Source organism: Schistocerca cancellata, chromosome 1 (assembly GCF_023864275.1).
Source record: "Schistocerca cancellata isolate TAMUIC-IGC-003103 chromosome 1, iqSchCanc2.1, whole genome shotgun sequence".
Classification (NCBI taxonomy): Eukaryota; Metazoa; Arthropoda; class Insecta; order Orthoptera; family Acrididae; genus Schistocerca; species Schistocerca cancellata.
In genome coordinates this window covers 1,163,147,717-1,163,165,426 of record NC_064626.1, presented here as the reverse complement: position 1 = coordinate 1,163,165,426, position 17,710 = coordinate 1,163,147,717, and the positions used below count along the sequence as shown (strand labels likewise).

At 44.5% G+C, this 17,710-nt stretch overlaps 1 protein-coding gene across 1 annotated transcript in view; it reads right to left on the bottom strand.

The window, feature by feature from the left end:
- The window catches only part of LOC126138248 (nephrin-like), a 179,966-nt gene that overhangs the window by 105,472 nt on the left and 56,784 nt on the right, over positions 1 to 17,710 (bottom strand). The window contains exons 5-6 of the mRNA XM_049915219.1: positions 7,195 to 7,398; positions 263 to 408 (exon numbers count right to left, since the gene is read on the bottom strand). Of these exons, the coding sequence (XP_049771176.1) occupies positions 263 to 408; positions 7,195 to 7,398 (350 nt within the window). The remainder of the gene's footprint in view (positions 1 to 262; positions 409 to 7,194; positions 7,399 to 17,710) is intronic.

Genomic DNA, 17,710 nt, shown 5'->3' with positions numbered 1-17,710 from the left:
GCTTTGGCTAGAAGAGGTTGGCAGAAGAGAGGAATTCGTGAGAGGCCTCATCGAATTAATAAAGTGCTTGATCGCCCCCTCCTCCCTCCCTCCACAAAAAAGAGAAAAAGAGAAAGAGTAAAATTAAAAATCCACACAAATTTAATCATGTGCTCTTTCTGCTACACTGTACATGTACAACAAGTAAAATTTCGTCACTTCCTATCCTTTTCAAAGGCCGGCAGTCTAGGACTGGTAGTAGTAGTGCTAGAGGCGTTCTGACCTGTGAGGTGGCGACGTGCCTGCCAGCGCGGAACCAGGAGATGGTGGCGGGGGGCCTGGAACCCGCCGCCTCGCAGCGCAGCGTGTAGCGGCGACCCGCCTCCAGGGGGTCACGTGGCACTGTCAACCTCACCCACAGTGGAGACACTGCAACAACAGCACACTGCTCATCCCACATGACATACTCACTGCCATGATGTAACATGTCTATTTCAGTTTTCTTTTCACTTTACCTGCTTGGCTACATCCCAATACTGCTTTACATCATCATCATCATCATCATCATCACCATCATCATCATCATCATCATCATCTAAGACTGAATATGCCTTTCAGCGTTCAGTCTGGAGCATAGTCCCCCTTAATAAAATTCCTCCACGATCCCCCATTCAGTGCTAACATTGGTGCCTCTTCTGATGTTAAGCCTATTACTTCAAAATCATTCTTAACCGAATCCAGCTACCTTCTCCTTGGTCTACCCAGACTCCTCCTACCCTCTACTGCTGAACCCATGAGTCTCTTGGGTAACCTTGCTTCTCCCATGCGTGTAACATGACCCCACCATCTAAGCCTGTTCGCCCTGACTGCTACATCTATAGAGTTCATTCCCAGTTTTTCTTTGATTTCCTCATTGTGGACACCCTCCTGCCATTGTTCCCATCTACTAGTACCTGCAATCATCCTAGCTACTTTCATATCTGGAACCTGAACCTTACTGATAAGGTAACCTGAATCCACCCAGATTTCGCTCCCTTACAACAAAGTTGGTCGAAACCAGGGAAAAGTGTTAATTCCAGTAGTAATCAGTTTATTTGATGAGATATTTTGTGCAAATGTAACTTGGCGTGGACAAGTGATGCCACCACATGTTGTACAGCTGTAGTTAGTTTAGCGTACTATGTATGAATGTGTCGTGTGCTTTGTGGAATGCTTGTGCTAAATTTTATTTAATTTACCGTCCAACTTTTATTTCATTCCTATGGACTTAGTAGCCCATACTCTGATGCACCACGTGTGTTTCTTTGTACACCAGGAGGCTCCAGTTCGACGTAAACACCTCTCGTGTTCGAATTGAAGCCTCAGTTTCATGATGGAGTAGATGTGTTCTCATTTGGTAAAGTTATTTACAAAATTACGGAGGTGTACGGAATTTTAGAAGTGGACTTCGTTCTAAAATGGACTTTGTTCTCTGAAACTGACCGCTAAAAGCAGTCGCGCTATGACCTAGTGAGCTTACGTGCGGAATAGGGAATTTCTTTTTCTAAATTCTACCTTTCGTTGTGTGAGTGAGCAATCTGAACGTGGTATGTGTGATCTCGATAACATATCCAGTAATTTAGCAGTCTTGCCCCCCATGTGTTGGTCCAGATGCTGCGCTGTATAATGTACCAGGTGTCGACACAAGTGCCAGCATCTCAAGTAACTATATTTTAACTCCTGTGTGTGTTTGTTACTGTTAATGAGAAAAAAAAATGTGAATTATTGCTAAATTCTTTGTTATTACATCTCACAGCGCCATTCAGCTCCCTAGTCAGGATCCTTAAAATCAGTCAGTCTGCACCTCTTCTTAGCAATGTTTCAATGAAATTTATCCTCATTATTGTATATCCAATATATGGAGTGGTGTTTTATTAAATCATCAAATGATCTGTGAGGTGGCCCCTTTTTATCAGTTTAATTAATTAATATTTAAATAAATTTTTCCCACCAATCAGAAATTTTGTGTTTGGTACTTGTTGCAAGCAATCAGACGTAGCCTGTACTTACAGAGTCATTCTTGGTTCGTAGGGAATCAGTAAAGAGATATTTCTCGTAGCTGATCTTACCCATACTTTGCAGTATTTAAAAGACGACAGGCATCATTCAATATGCAAGCATAATTATTATCCTTATCAAGTTTATAGAACCAACGTTTCTTTATGATTTAAACACTGTTGTATTCCTACTAATTTCGTAATTCTAAATTGAAGCGAAAGCACGACACTGTACGAATTAAAGTTCTGGCCCAAGTGTTAGTAACATGTTTGGGAAAGTAATCAGCTGTTTAACTGAAATCTATTAAGTTCTTACTGTCAAAAACACGATGAAAGTTTCAAGTTAAAAGAGTGTAAATTACTTAATCCTCACTAGAAAATCCATGTTTATAATTTCTCAAGTACACTGTGCTCTGTTCCAATTATTCTGTAATTATAATCACGCTAAAGTATTACTGCCAGCTATACTCGCAATGGTTTTGATCGTTAAGAATATATTTATACTCTAGTGCCTGCATCAGTGAGTGCTATTGCAAGTCAAGTCTAGGTCATATGAGTGCAAGCAAAAAATACAAAAATTTGAGTGCATGAGAATAGTGCTGTTGCTGACTTTGTTTTGTGAAAATTCAGTCACAGATATTTAGAAGTTATTAAATGGAGCATGTGAACATATTTAATGTGTTTGTATTTGCATTTGGAATACTGACAATGCTACATAATAGAGCCTAAAGATGCTTCACTGCACAGAGCAGAATCAGTTGATTTCTATCATTGAGTACTGAACATATGGCGTTATGAATTCAAAAAGAACTGGCTGTTTCCATCCGCAATAAAATATAAAGCATCACGCTTCGTAATTTTCTAGAAACATATGCAACTCAGATGCATATATCTTATCTGAATTTAAAGTAGGGGAGTGTTACAATACATACATTAGACACTGGTACACTTTATTAAATTCGATAGTTTTATCCTAATTAAATATGTAATATAGCTGAATTACGATTGTTACTCTTTAAACACCTGTGCTACAGCACAACCTAATGTATACACCAAGTGTTCAGTCAATTACGGGTTTTATTTTAAATAAACACTGTTGCTTTTGGTGTACAAGAGAATCAAGTCCTTAAACTGTATCTAGCTTCTCGTTATGTACATGTGACTCTGTCTCTTCTGCTCACTGTTGGTATCGTTTTTTATACCCAAAGATACATGTAAAGAAGTCTCTCCTACCTCGTGACATATGAATTTTGGGACTGACGCAATAATCTCTCCCTTCTCTGAATTTGATAAGAGGACATGGCGCTGTTCTTAACTATGTACGAAAATTATTATTGACGCTCTTGGCTGACAAAGTCCGTTGAATGAAACAGCTTTTCTGAAAAGTGTAAATAAATTCAGATTGATATATAAATGATTTTTTTGACATCTTCTCACTCGTTTTTTGCAGCCCTCCACGACTTCCTCTCCTCCAATAACCTTTACAGCTTAGAGAAGCACTTAAACCCTATATCCTCAAATATTTGCCTCCCTAGTACCATGGAAGTAATTCCCTCATGTCTCAACAAATGTCCTATCACCCTGTTTCTTCTACTTGTCAGTGTTTTCCACATATTCTTTTCCTCTCCGAGTCTGCGCAAACCCTCCTCATTCCTTGCATTATCAGTCCACCTAATTTTCAGAAATCTTCTGTAACAACACTTCTCGAAAGCTTCGATTGTCTTGTGTTCAGGTTTTCCCACCGTTTACGATTCATTGCCATACAATACTGTGCTCCAGTCGCTCATTCTCAGTTGTCTGTACAAATAAACGAACACTGCCTGAATTCCTAAGTAAAAGTAGTTAATGAATACCGTACCAACAACGCAAATTACAAAATATTTGAGCTAGCGGAATCTACACTTATATTGTTATCATACTCGTATGCTCGCATAACATGGATTGTTTACTAATTATGTGACTCTTGGCGGAATAAAAAAAAATAAATAAATAAAAGCCTATTTGGACCATGTTTTCATTCACAAAACACGTTGAGGCTGTGGACCCCCAGAAAAATAAAACTTTTAAAAAATTGTCCAATGACATAGGTAATAAAAAGAGTAATACAGCCTAGGTGGACCATGTTTCCAATCACAAAACAGTTATATGCAACGCATGCAAACAATCCTGACAACATAACACCACAACTACGGAATACACTGAAGTGTCATAAGTTATGATGTAACTCTTAATATCGTGTCGGACCTCCTTTTGCCAGCATAGGGCAGCAACTTGGAATGGCGTGGACTGAACAAAGTAGTTTTAAGTCCTTGTAGAAATATTGAGCCATGCTGTGTCTATAGCCGTAATAATCGCGAAAGTGTTTGTCGCTACAGCACCTTGTATACGACCTGACCTCTCGATTATGTCACATAAATGTTCGATGGGATTCATGTTGGACGATCTGGGTGGCCAAATCATTCGCTCGACTGTTCAGAATGTTCTTCAAACCAATCGGAACAATCGTGGTCCCGTGACAAGGTACATTCTCATCCACAAAAGTTCCATCGTTCTTTGGGAACTTGAAGTCCCTGAATGACTTCAGATGCTCTCAGATGGTTGAGTTGGAGCAGAGGACGCAGTCCATTTCAGGTAAAGACAGCCCATACCATTATGGAGCCACCACCAACTTGCACAGTACCTTGTTAACAGCCTGGATCCGTCGCTTCGTGGGGACTACGCCACACTCGGACCATACCATCAACTCTTATCACCTGAAATCGGGACTCATCTGATCAGGGCACAGTTTTCTAGTCGTCTAGTGTCCAACCGATATGGTCACGAACCCGGGAGAGGCGGTCGTCTAATTTCGCCGCACTGTCCTAACGGGTATGTTCGTTGTACGTACGTCCGACATTGATTTCTGCTGTTATTTCATGTAGTGTTGTTTATGCGTTCCGACTGAAACTCTACGCAAAACGCCGCTGCTCTCTATCGTTAAGTGAAGGTCTTCGGCCATTGCGTTGTCCGTGAGGGGAGGTAGTGCCTAAAATTTGGTATTCTCAGTACACACTAGACAATGCGGATCGCGGAATGTTGAATTCCCTAACGATTTCCGAAACGTAATGTCCCATACGTTTAGTACCATTTCCCATTCCAAGTTCTAACTGTGTTAAGTCCCGTCGTGGGGTCGCAATCACGTCGGAAACCTTTTTATGTGAATCACCTGCGTATAAATGATAGCCCTTTTGTGTCCTGAGTACGCGATACTACCGACATTTGTATGTGTGCTCAGTGCTAGCCAATGACTCTTTTTTTATCCTCAGTGTACTTGTAACACCTATTTTCGATCTATTGTGTATCTGTATCGATATTTCCATGTCAATTTGTAGTGTTGCTTATGTAGAGTGTTGTATCTATCATCGAAATTCTTTGACTATTCATACGTATTTCAGTTATGTGAACGATGTTGTTTAAATAACAAATGATTGTTATATAATGTAGTGTAAATGACTTGGTCCATAGTTAGAGAATTTAGGTTTGATTATAAAAGATGAGGGAAGCCCCGCAACTACGAAAGTAGCCTGGTGGAGTAGAAAAGGTGTGGTTGGCAAGCAATGTGAAACTCGTCCTTTCTGACGGGTAATATGTCTGGGCGGAGCAGTGCCGTGATTAACACCTCGTTAGCAGTAGCGGATAATTGTGGCTCATATTGCTGGAGCTTTGAGACCAGAAGAGCTTAAAGGTTGTATTTATGTACGCAGAGCTTCTGAGAAGTTTGGAAGGTAGCAGACGAGGTACTGGCAGAATTGAAGCTGTCAGTACGGGTCCTGAGTCGTGCTTGGGTAGCTCAGATGGCAGATCACTTTCCCGCGAAAGGCAAAGTTCCCGAATTCCAGTCTCGATCCGGCACACATTTTTAATCTGCCAGGAAGTTTCAACTGTACTACTATCTTGAGAATCAGATAAACAAATAGCCAATGAGATAGCAAAAAATAACAAACCTCTCTCAGCAACCTTAAATGAACTATATGCAACAGTTTATGGAACTAATCACTAATACATATAAGACTAGTAGCATTACTAAACAGGAAAGCGTATGAAACGATTCTAATTTAAATCATGGGGTCTGATAATGATCATACTCTTTAACGTCAGCGCTTATTACAGGATATCCATGGCTATGCTTTAACCAATTTGCATTAGAATAGCTAACACAGTAAATATTTCTTTCTTACGCTCGATTGTAAGCAATTAAACAGAATCGAAATCTAGCTACACTGGCTCTGAAGGAGCCTTTGCTTTGCTTCATTATTAAGTATGTAAAACACAACAAACTGTAACTCTTTAAATAACAAATGTGGTTCGATAAGCAGTCTTTCAAACTATTCAAAATATAGCTGGCTGTGCAAATGCGAACACAACATTAATTTCAAATTCAACCACTTTCTCACGAAATGAACACTGATAAAACTTCACAATTTGGGTCAAAGTGTATAAATGCAACAATTAATAATCTTTTTCATTTCAAAGTAACTTTAATATTTTCAGGCAGCTTTTCGAGAAAGGCAAATTGTTTAAGAAAATAGCTGCAGACTGATTTAAAACTGCACTGGAAATGGAGTATTTCTCAAACTATAAAACTGAACTTTAAACACTGTAACACCACACATTAGAAAGCAATCACAACTGCTTTTACAGCTGCCAAATAAGTCTTTCCATAATATATTAGGACACTCGGAATTAAATTCACTAGGATATGATTCCTGTCCAAGTTTGTGATTTGGGATACTCAGGGATGTAAGAGTTTTTAGAAACACCAAGGTTATTATTAAAATCAAGCAAATCTCACAAATACGTGGTCCATTTACAGAATGATAAATATAAACAATTTCGTGGAAGGCTGTTGGTATTCGTGGAGTCATTTGCAGTGGCTGTTAACATGGCGGCGATGTAGTCATGGCAGTAGAGTTGGCCTCGCCCTATTACTGATCTTCTCGGCGTCGTAATTACGCTTTTAGATGGCCAAAAACCATGCCATGATAATAGCATTACACAATGTACAACGTTAGCATCGATTGTCGTTTAAGACAAGGCGACTGGTGTTGCTATTACACACTGACAGCCCTTTTGAGAGATGTCCACTCCTCTTTGTCAGTTCCAGCGAGTCTCTGTGGTGAAGTGTGCAGCCGCTACTCACGCAGCAGGTCCAGAGTGACGGAGGTCTGGCGGGGGTCGGCGAGCGCCGTGTTGGAGGCTCGGCAGGTGAGGGCGGCGCCGAGCAGCCGCCTGGAGACGCCGCGCAGCGCCAGCCGGTTGTCCACCACGTGGCCCGACCGCTGCTCGCTCTCCTCGTCCAGCACGCGGCCCTCCAGCAGCCACCGCACCGCCGGCTCCGGCTTGCCTGCCGGTCACAGCCGACGAGACACTTGTTGTGTGAGGACCGTGAACTCAATTGTACTGACAAGTAACCAACTGGTAAACGAAGAAGGAACACCGCACTTGAAAGAAAAATGGTTCAAATGGCTCTGAGCACTATGGGACTTAACTTCTGTGGTCATCAGTCCCCTAGAACTTTGAACTACTTAAACCTAACTAACCGAAGGACATCACACACATCCATGCCCGAGGCAGGATTCGAACCTGCGAGCGTAGCGGTCGCGCGGTTCCAGACTGAAGCGCCTAGAACCGCTCGGCCACTCCGGCCGGCGCACTTGAAAGAGGCCATGACTTCGTAGAAATCTTGTAATTAAATTTTCCCCGAGACATTCCAGTCTCATCTTTATCCACGATAATGTTGGATAACTGAGCAAGCAGTAAAGGAAACAGAAGAAAAATTCGGAGTGGGTACTAAAATCCATGGAGAAGAATTAAAAACTTTGAGCTTCGCCGATGACATTGTAATTTTGTCAGAGACAGCAAAGGACTTGGAAGAGCAGCTGAACAGAATGGACATTGTCTTGAAAGGAGGATATAAGATTGTTGTTGTTGTGGTCTTCAGTCCTGAGACTGGTTTGATGCAGCTCTCCATGCTACTCTGTCCTGTGCAAGCTTCTTCATCTCCCAGTACCTACTGCAGCCTACATCTTTCTGAATCTGCTTAGTGTATTCATCTCTTGGTCTCCCTCTACGATTTTTACCCTCCACTCTGCCCTCCAGTACTAAATTGGTGATCCCTTGATGCCTCAGAACATGTCCTACCAACCGATCCCTTCTTCTAGTCAAGCTGTGCCGCAAACTTCTCTTCTCCCCAATCCTATTCAACACCTCCTCATTAGTTATGTGATCTACCCATCTAATCTTCAGCATTCTTCTGTAGCACCACATTTCGAAAGCTTCTATTCTCTTCTTGTCTAAACTATTTATCGTCCACGTTTCACTCCCATACATGGCTACACTCCACATAAATACTTTCAGAAACGACTTCTTGACACTTAAATCTATAGTCGATGTTAACAAATTTCTCTTCATCCGAAATGCTTTCCTTGCCTTTGCCAATCTACATTTTATATCCTCTCTACTTCGACCATCATCAGTCATTTTGCTCCCCAAATAGCAAAATTCATTTCCTCCTTTAGCGTCTCATTTCCTAATCTAATTCCTGCAGCATCACCCGATTCAATTCGACTACATTCCATTATTATCGTTTTGCTTTTGTCGATGTTCATATTATATCCTGCTTTCAAGACCCTGTCCATTCCGTTCAGCTGCTCTTCCAAGTCCTTTGCTGTCTCTGACAGAATTGCAATGTCATCGGCGAACCTCAAAGTTTTTATTTCTTCTAAATGCATTTTAATTCCTACTCCAAATTTTTCTTTTGTTTCCTTTACTGCTTGCTCAATATACAGATTGAACAACATCGGGGATAGGCTACAACCCTATCTCACTCCCTTTCCAACCACTGCTTCCCTTTCATGCCCCTCGACTCTTATAACTGCCATCTGGTTTCTGTACAAATTCTAAATAGCGTTTCGCTCCCTGTATTTTGCCCCTGCCACCCTCAGAATTTGAAAGATAGTATTCCAGTCAACATTGTCAAAACCTTTCTCTAAGTGTACAAATGCTAGAAACGTGGGTTTGCCTTTCCTTAATCTATTTTCTAACATAAGTCGTAGGGTCAGTATTGTCTCACATATTACAATATTTCTACGGTATCCAAACTGATCTTCCCCGAGGTCGGCTTCGACCAGTTTTTCCATTCGTCTGTAAAGAATTCGTGTTCTTGCTTACGCGACGGAACTGTTCACCATTATATCACCGCCACACTAAGGTCAACATTGCTGCGTGAAATACCGAAATCAAATGCTCTCCCCAACACAAACCTCAAATCACATCTTCAACTTATTTGCGCCTTACATTGTCACTATTACCAGGACTCTGCGACATTGGAATAGCACCCCAGGATTGGACGTAATGGGGAAGTCTTGTATTAAATTTCCACGGCAGTATTCGGCATAGTGCTGCGGTTGTGTACTGGTCAGTATTGCTGCCCGATAAGCCAGAAAACCCGCGTTCAAACCCCAGCCGCGGCACAAATTTTAATTCACATCTTCAGCTTGCAACATCACCGTAGACAAAAATGAGACTTAAATGTCTCGGGGAAAATTTAATTATAAGATTTGTACGATCACATGTAATACGTGACTTCCCCATTACGTCCAATGCTGGGGTGCTATTCCATTGTCGGAGAGCCGTGGTAATGGTGACAATGCAAGGGACAAATAAGCTGGAGATATGAACTGAAGTTTGTGTTGGAGAGGGCATTCGACTTGGGTAGTTCGTGCAGCAATATTGACCATAGCGCAGCGGTGGTGTAATGGTCACCATTCCTGCCTCGGGAGCAAGAAAATCGTGGCGCAAACTTTAATTCATGGCTTCAGCTTCCAACATTATCGTAGAGGCTCAGAGTGATAACAGTAAAGACACAGAGTGCTTTACAGTATTCTCAAGAAGTAGCAGCAATAAACACCGGTACCACATTCTAAGACTGTAGTAATAAGGTAATGTCGCTTGGGAGGAGAAGGCTCGAAGGACTTTTATTCCGAGGCTCCTCCTCCCCAATGACACCCTGCATAGTGTTTAAAGTATACTGCACACAAGCAGTAACGTATTGCTCGTCTTATTGTGTGCAGACAGAAGTATATTCTCATTTCTATTCAAATTACAATCAATGAACTTTATATATCAGAAATGAATAAAGTTGTTTAAGGAATAATGCATTCAAGTAGCAATGAACTATATTCTGTTTCTACTAACAAGGTATAAACATAAGTGTATTTCTCATGTAAAGCTAAAATTTATGTCTTCCATGTATTAAGTGCTCAATCAGCATTTAATTTGTATAACCTGTTCAACATACATTAGCACAAACCATTTCAGATGATAATAGCCCAAGGTTGTACCCAAAACTTCTCGTCCGAAATAGGTAGAAATAGGCCATTATTAACCAACATGCTACTTAGACTGTATTACACATGCAAATACAGCATATCACTTCCCTCTAAATACTACAAATTATTTTCGCCACGCTAATTGTGTTACGTTTCCTTTTTTTATTTTTCTTTGACATTTGCATTATATAAATTATATTCTTATCAACTAGGTAGTAACAAATTATATGGAACCATTTTAACAATTGTTAAGCATTCAATTCTCTGTAACCTTAGAGAAATCTTGGTATATTACGTTCTTTATATTATTAAAAAAAGCATTAACAACTATATACCAATAAGATTGTAACAATGAGAAATCTTTCCTATTACATTCAGAAGCATCCGACCCACCTTACATTTCAAGGCGGTGGGTTACTCTGCACTGTTAATGAAATAAATAATTCTCAACAAGAAACGTAGGAGTACAATTACTCAAGCCTAATGATCTTCGTGATATAACACCTGGGTTGTTTATGTACATTGCTACCTGTTTATGAGTTGCAGAATTAGAGACCAGTACTCCTAAAATCTATATGCTTTAGAATTCGTGAGCATATTGTAAGGTCAAATATTTCCTTGAGAAAAAAAGCTTCTGTCTACAAACCAACACACTCAGCTTGCCCTTTTCTCACAAGATACACTGTGAACCAGGGATGAAGTGCAACGGGCAGATTCCATATCCTAAATTTCTGGAGTGTTTTACACCCCACTGGAGACTATTAATGAATATCCAAGCATACTGAACAACTTTCCAGCTATATGAATGGTTCGAAGGATTTTAAGTAATAGACCCCAGGAAGTTGCCCTCGAAGGCGAGTGGTCATCAGAGGGAACGGTGTCTTCAGAAGTGGCCGGGAAAAATGTGATAGGAGCGCTATTATTCTCTACATACGTAAGTGATCTGACACATGGTGAAAGCAGCAATCTGCAATTGTTTCCTGATGACACTGTTGTATATGGGAAAGTATAGTCGTTGACTGAATGTAGAAGGATAAAGGATGACTCACACAAAATTTCTATTTGATATGTTGAATGGCAGCTTGCTCTAAATGTAGAAAAATGGAAGTTAATGCAGTAACAAAAACAACCGTGTAATGTTCGAATTGTGTATTAGTGGTGTGTTGGGTGATACAGCCATATCGATTAAATATCTAGATGTGACGTTGGAAAGTGATATCAAATGGAACGAGCACGCTAAGGTCAGATGTAGGGAGGGCGAATTACCGACTCTGGTTTGTTGGGAGGCTTCTAGGAAAGTGTTGTTCATCTATCGGGCACACCGTGTGTAGAACACTAATGCGACTGTTTCGAGAGTATTGCTCGAGTGTTTTGGATGCCCACCAAGTCGAATCAAAGGAAGATACCGAAGCAGTTTAGAGGCCTACTGCTAGGTTTGTTATCGGTAGGTTCAATCAACTTGCAAGTGTTATGAAGATGCTTCGCGAATTCAAATGGGAATTACTGGAGGGAAGGCGACGTTCTTTTCGTGAAACAGTCGAGAAAATTTAGAGAACCGGCGTTTCCAGCTGAATGCACAGTGGTTGTATTGTCGCTAACATACGTTTTGCGAAAGGACAAAGAAGACAAGACAAGAGCAATTACGGTTCGCATGGAGGCATATAGACAATTGTTTTCCACTTGCTCTACTTTCGAGTGTAACAGGAAAGAAAATGACCTGTAGTGGCACAAGGTATCTTCCACCATGCTTCGTACCGTGGCTTGCAGTCTATGTCTAGATGTACAGGGTGGTCCATCTGAAGTTTCAGATGAGATTATCTCGAAAACAATACATCGGGTAAAAATAGTGGGTAAGACAAGTTCGTATGCTCAAAGGGGGACATCAAATGATACTACAAGTGACCACCAGCCCCCGCCGCCTTGGGTGGGGTGGGGGGCAACTTTTAAATCTTAAATTGAAACAGCCATTTTTATTGCCAATTAGGATTCTCCATAAAAAAGTAATCAAGTTTTGTCTGAAATATTTTTCAAACCATTGACAGATGGCGCTGAAATAGAGAAAAAAGTAAAATTGGGGAAGAACTCTGATTTATTTAGAATTATCCAAGAAAGACACAGCAAATCGATTAAAAATGTACACCCTTTCGTTACGCCAAATTAAGCTATTTTTCGTACAAAATGTACTGTATCCTACTTTTAGCGTTACCCAGGAACAACGACATGGACGTGCTAGAATGATGTTCCCATGGGATGCTTCATAAGCGTGAGTCCCCCAGCCTCTCACATGTTGGGGTGCTTCATTAGTGTTAGTCCCCTTGCCTCTCACAATTTGGGGTGCTGAATTAACGAAATTAGCCACGAAGAAATTGTTCAGAATTATCCCCATTTGCTTCAATGCATAAAGTCAATCGTCTGCGAAAGTTGTCCACAGTTTTGAGCAGCACATCCCGTGGTATGGCTGCACACGCTCTTCGAATGCGTTGCTCCATATCGTTTCGGATTGTGGGCTGTCTTTCATAAACATTTCTTTAAATAACCCCACAAGAAAAAATCAGGACATGTTAGGTCTGGTGAATGTGGAGGCCACTGAATCAGTCCGCCGCGTCCTATCCAGCGACCAGTGTACCGTAAATTTAAAATGTTCCGCACATTTTTAGCATAATGGGGAGCTGCTCTGCCCTGTTGGAACCACATTTGTTGCTTAGCTTCTAAATCATCTTCCATTAGCTCCAATAAATCATTGCGAAGAAGTTGTAAATAAGATTCCCCGTAACATTTCGGTAAAAAAAATACAGTCCTATCAAGTAACCGTTTAAAATGCCACACCAGACCATTAACGACCGTTTGTGTTGATTGTCAAAGGGTCTGTGCCAGTCTGGATTGACAGGGGACCATTAACGATAATCATGAAGATTTAATTCGTCATTGTTTCTGAATGTGGCTTCATCGCTGAACATAACGTATCTAAAAAAAATCATTGTCATCTCTCATCATTTCCAAGGCCCATTGGCAGAAATGCGCGCGTATTTGCGTATCTTTCGGTGTTAATGCCTGTGTCAGTGTGATGTGACACGCATGATATTTATGTGCCTTCAAAATCCTCTAAACAGTTGATTTCGGTATCCCAGTTTATCTCTGAATCGCAAGACTACTAATTTCGGGATCCAGTTGAACACAAGCAAGAACGGTAAGGGTACAAACGTCGTTTTCATATCCGCATACAGCTGCGCAGCTGCAGCGTAATTGTTATGGCATTCAGCTAAAATTTACATCATATCAACAATCTCTGTAGGAGGATAGTGAGCCATGTTTCGCTAAAGAATAAATTACTTTCGTCAGTTGATGTTTACGGTTCACATTCTGAAAGTGAAGTGACGCCTGATTTTTTTTTCTTTATTGTATTTTTTAACACCTTACATAAGGTGGGCTGTCAGCAGCTGAGTACGCCGCTCTTCAGCCTTGAGAGTTACAATAAAATAGAGGGGACACAGAATACAATCAAAAATGGTGGGCATAACAATGTAGACACCAAAAAAAAAAACACAGAGTCGTTCACGCCTGACGAAAAAACATCACTGACACAAGTTGACACGGCGCACAAAACACGGACGGCTGCGACGGAACACGTGAACAGAGGAGGTGTGACGACGAAAGAACGCTAAACACAGACGAAGGCACACACACGAGACACTGATGGCGACGATCTCCGGCGCGCGAATGTTCACAGAGCGTGTGCAAGTCCGGGGACCTGCCAAGAGAGGAGGAGGAGGAGGAGGGGGAGTGGGAGAGGGAGAGGGGTGAGCAGAGATGCCATGGGCAGGGGAGAGGGGGGGAGGGGGGAGGGGAAGCCCAGGGGAAGAGGGGTGGAGGACAGGGGATGGGGGAAAAAGGAAAGAGAAGGGAAAGAGAAGGGAGGGAGGGTGCCTAAAGGAAAGGAAACAGGGAGTGGGGGGGAGGATCAAAGTTGATAGGAGGGGTAAATGGAAGGGAGGAGGACATCATCAGGGAGGGGGAGCTGGCGGAGGCCACCTCGGGAGAGGGTAAGGAGAGTGGAGAGATGGAGACTGGGTGGGACGTGGGAATACAGGCGCGGCAGCGGGCGGGGGTGGGAGAGGAGCGGGGAGACGAGCGGGTGAGGAGGATCGAGTTTGCGGGAGGTGTACAGGATCCGTATCTTTTCAAGGAAGAGGAGAAGGTGGGGGAAGGGGATGAGATCGTAAAGGATCCGCGTGGGGGAGGGGAGACGGATGCGATAGGCGAGGCGGAGAGCATGGCGTTCAAGGATTTGGAGGGATTTGTAAAAGGGAGGGGTGGCGGAGATCCAAGCCGGATGGGCATAACAAAGGATAGGGCGGATGAGGGATTGATAGGTGTGGAGGATGGTAGAGGGGTCCAGACCCCACGTACGGCCGGAGAGGAGCTTGAGGAGACTGAGGCGGGAGCGTGCCTTGGCTTGGATTGTCCGGAGGTGGGGAGTCCAGGAGAGGCGACGGTCGAGGGTGACGCCAAGGTACTTAAGGGTGGGAGTGAGGGCGATAGGACGGCCATAGATGGTGAGATAGAAATCAAGGAGGCGGAAGGAAGGGGTGGTTTTGCCTACAATGATCGCCTGGGTTTTGGAGGGATTGACCTTGAGCAACCACTGGTTGCACCAAGCTGTGAACCGGTCAAGATGGGATTGGAGAAGGTGTTGGGAGCGCTGCAGGGTGGGGGCAAGGGCAAGGAAGGCGGTGTCATCGGCAAACTGGAGAAGGTGGATGGGTGGTGACGGTTGCGGCATGTCCGCTGTGTACAAAAGGTACAGAAGGGGGGAGAGGACGGAGCCTTGGGGCACACCGGCAGAGGGGAAAAAGGTGTAGGAATCTGTGTTATGGACGGTGACATAGGAAGGACGGCGGGAGAGAAAGGAGCCGATCAGACGGACGTAGTTAATGGGAAGGGCGAAGGTTTGGAGCTTGAAGAGGAGGCCGGAATGCCATACGCGGTCATAGGCACGTTCGAGGTCCAGGGAGAGGAAGATTGCGGAGCGATGGGAATTAAGCTGTTCGGAAAGGAGATGAGTGAGGTGAAGGAGAAGGTCGTTGGAAGAGAAGGACGGCCGATAGCCACACTGGGTAACGGGAAGGAGGCGGTGCTGGCGGAGATGCTGGTGGATGTGTCGGGTCAGGATAGATTCCAGGACCTTGCTGAAGACCGAGGTAAGGCTGATGGGATGGTAGGAGGAGACGGCGGACGGCGGTTTGCCAGGTTTAAGGAACATGAGGATACGGGAGGTTTTCCACAGGTCGGGGTAGTAACCGGTGGACAGGACTACATTGAAGAGCCTGGCCAGGGTGGAGAGGAAAGAGACAGGAGCTTCACGAAGGTGACGGTAGGTGGCACAATCGTGACCAGGAGCGGTGTTGCGTTTTGTGCGGAGTGTATCAATGAGATCCTGTGTAGTGATAGGGGCATTGAGTTCCGTGTGTGTAATGTTGTCCAAGTACTGGAAACCAGGAGCGAGGGGAGGGACAGAGTGTCAGTTCGATCGCGGATATACGGGAAGAGGGAGTAATCGAACTGGGGATCATCGGGGATGGAAAAAACATCGGAGAGGTAGGAGGCAAAGTGATTGGCCTTACTAAGGGTGTCGGGGAAGGAGTGATCATCATGGAGAAGAGGATAGTAGGGGGAGGGTTTAGTTCTGGTAAGGCGACGGAAGGCTGACCAGAACTTGGACGAGTTGATAGGTAGGGTAGTGTTTAAACGGGTGCATGTCTGTCGCCAGTCCCGGCGTTTCTTAGCCGCGAGCAAATTATGAATGTGTCGCTGGAGTTGCCGGTGGCGTCGTAGTGTGTCCGGGTCACGCGTGTGGAGGAAGGCACGGTAGAGACGGCGGGATTCACGGAGGAGGAGGACAGCCTGTGGGGGTAGGGTAGGACGGTGTGGGGGTGGATGGCGACAGTAGGGACGTGGGCCTCCATGGCCTCAGACAATGTCTGCTGGAGAAAGGAGGCAGCATGGGTGACATCATCGGGGTGGTGGTAGGTGAAAGGTTGGCTATCGACCTGGGTGGAGAGGGTATCCCGGTAGGCATTCCAGTCGGCACGGGAATAGTCATGGACGTACTTAGGGGGAGGGTCATTACGAGGGTCGGGTCGGGAGCGACGTCCGTCTGAAATGGTGAGGAGGACAGGGAGATGGTCACTACCAATAGGCTCCAGGACATCCACCGTTATGCGACCAAGGAGGTTAGGGGAGGAGAGAATAACATCGGAAGTGGAGTTGGATTCGGAACGGGTGTGCTGGGGGATGGGGATGAGGTCGCCTTGAAGGGTGGAGAGGAACCGATGCCACCGCCGTAACTGGGCAGCGGAACGACTATGGATGTTGAGGTCAGCGGCGATCACGTAGGAGGAGAAGGTACGGTCGACGTGGGAGAGGGAGTCGAAGGGAAGAGAAGAGGAGCGTTGGGGCGAACATAGATGGTGGCGCAGGTAACAGTAAGGCCGGGGAAGAAGACACTAAGGATCAGTTGTTCGGTGGGGTCGGGAAGAAGAGGTTGGAGCTGAACGAGGATCTGGCGGTGGTGCCCAATGGCAACTCCGCCACGCGCAATCGGGAGGGGATTATCGGAGCGGTGGAGGAGGTAGGGCGAAGTGTGGACTGTGTGGTGGGGTTGCAGGAAGGTTTCGTTGAGGAGGAAGGCATCCACGCGGTGGGTGGCAAGGGTGTGCAGGAAGAGGTTCTTGTTGGCGGGAAGGGAGCGTATGTTGTTGAAAAGGATACGGTGCTGTTGCGCCATGATAGGGATTTAAACAAGGGTGTCAAGACGGGAGAAGGTTAAATGGGCCTGGTTCTTGGAGTAGGTGGCGTACATTTTGAGCTGGAAAACGGAACGGGCGGCGAGGGAGATCTGTTGGAGGGTGTGCGGGCGCTGAAAAGGATGGACATTCTGAAGGACGATGGTGAGGAATCTGATGATGTCCTCAGCGGTAGGGGGTGGGCGAAGGGAGTTGCCGGGAGGGGTGGGGGCGTCCAGTGGGCGGACGGGAACGGTGAGTTCGGGAGTGGTAGGAGGGGGTCGGGCCTTACACTTCTGGGAGTATGTGGGATGAGGGAGGTTACAGGTATTACAGGAGGGGGGGGATTGGAGATTGGGGCACTGCCGTAAAAAGTGGGCTTGCTGACAGTGCGGGCAGGTGGGGGCCTCGCGGCACTCAGATGTTGGGTGCGCATTATACCGCAAGCACCGTTGGCAGCGGAGGGATTGAGGAGGGGAATGGGAGGGGTCGACTTTGTAACGTTGGTTAAAAAGGAGGGCACCCTCCTTCAGGAGATGGTCTA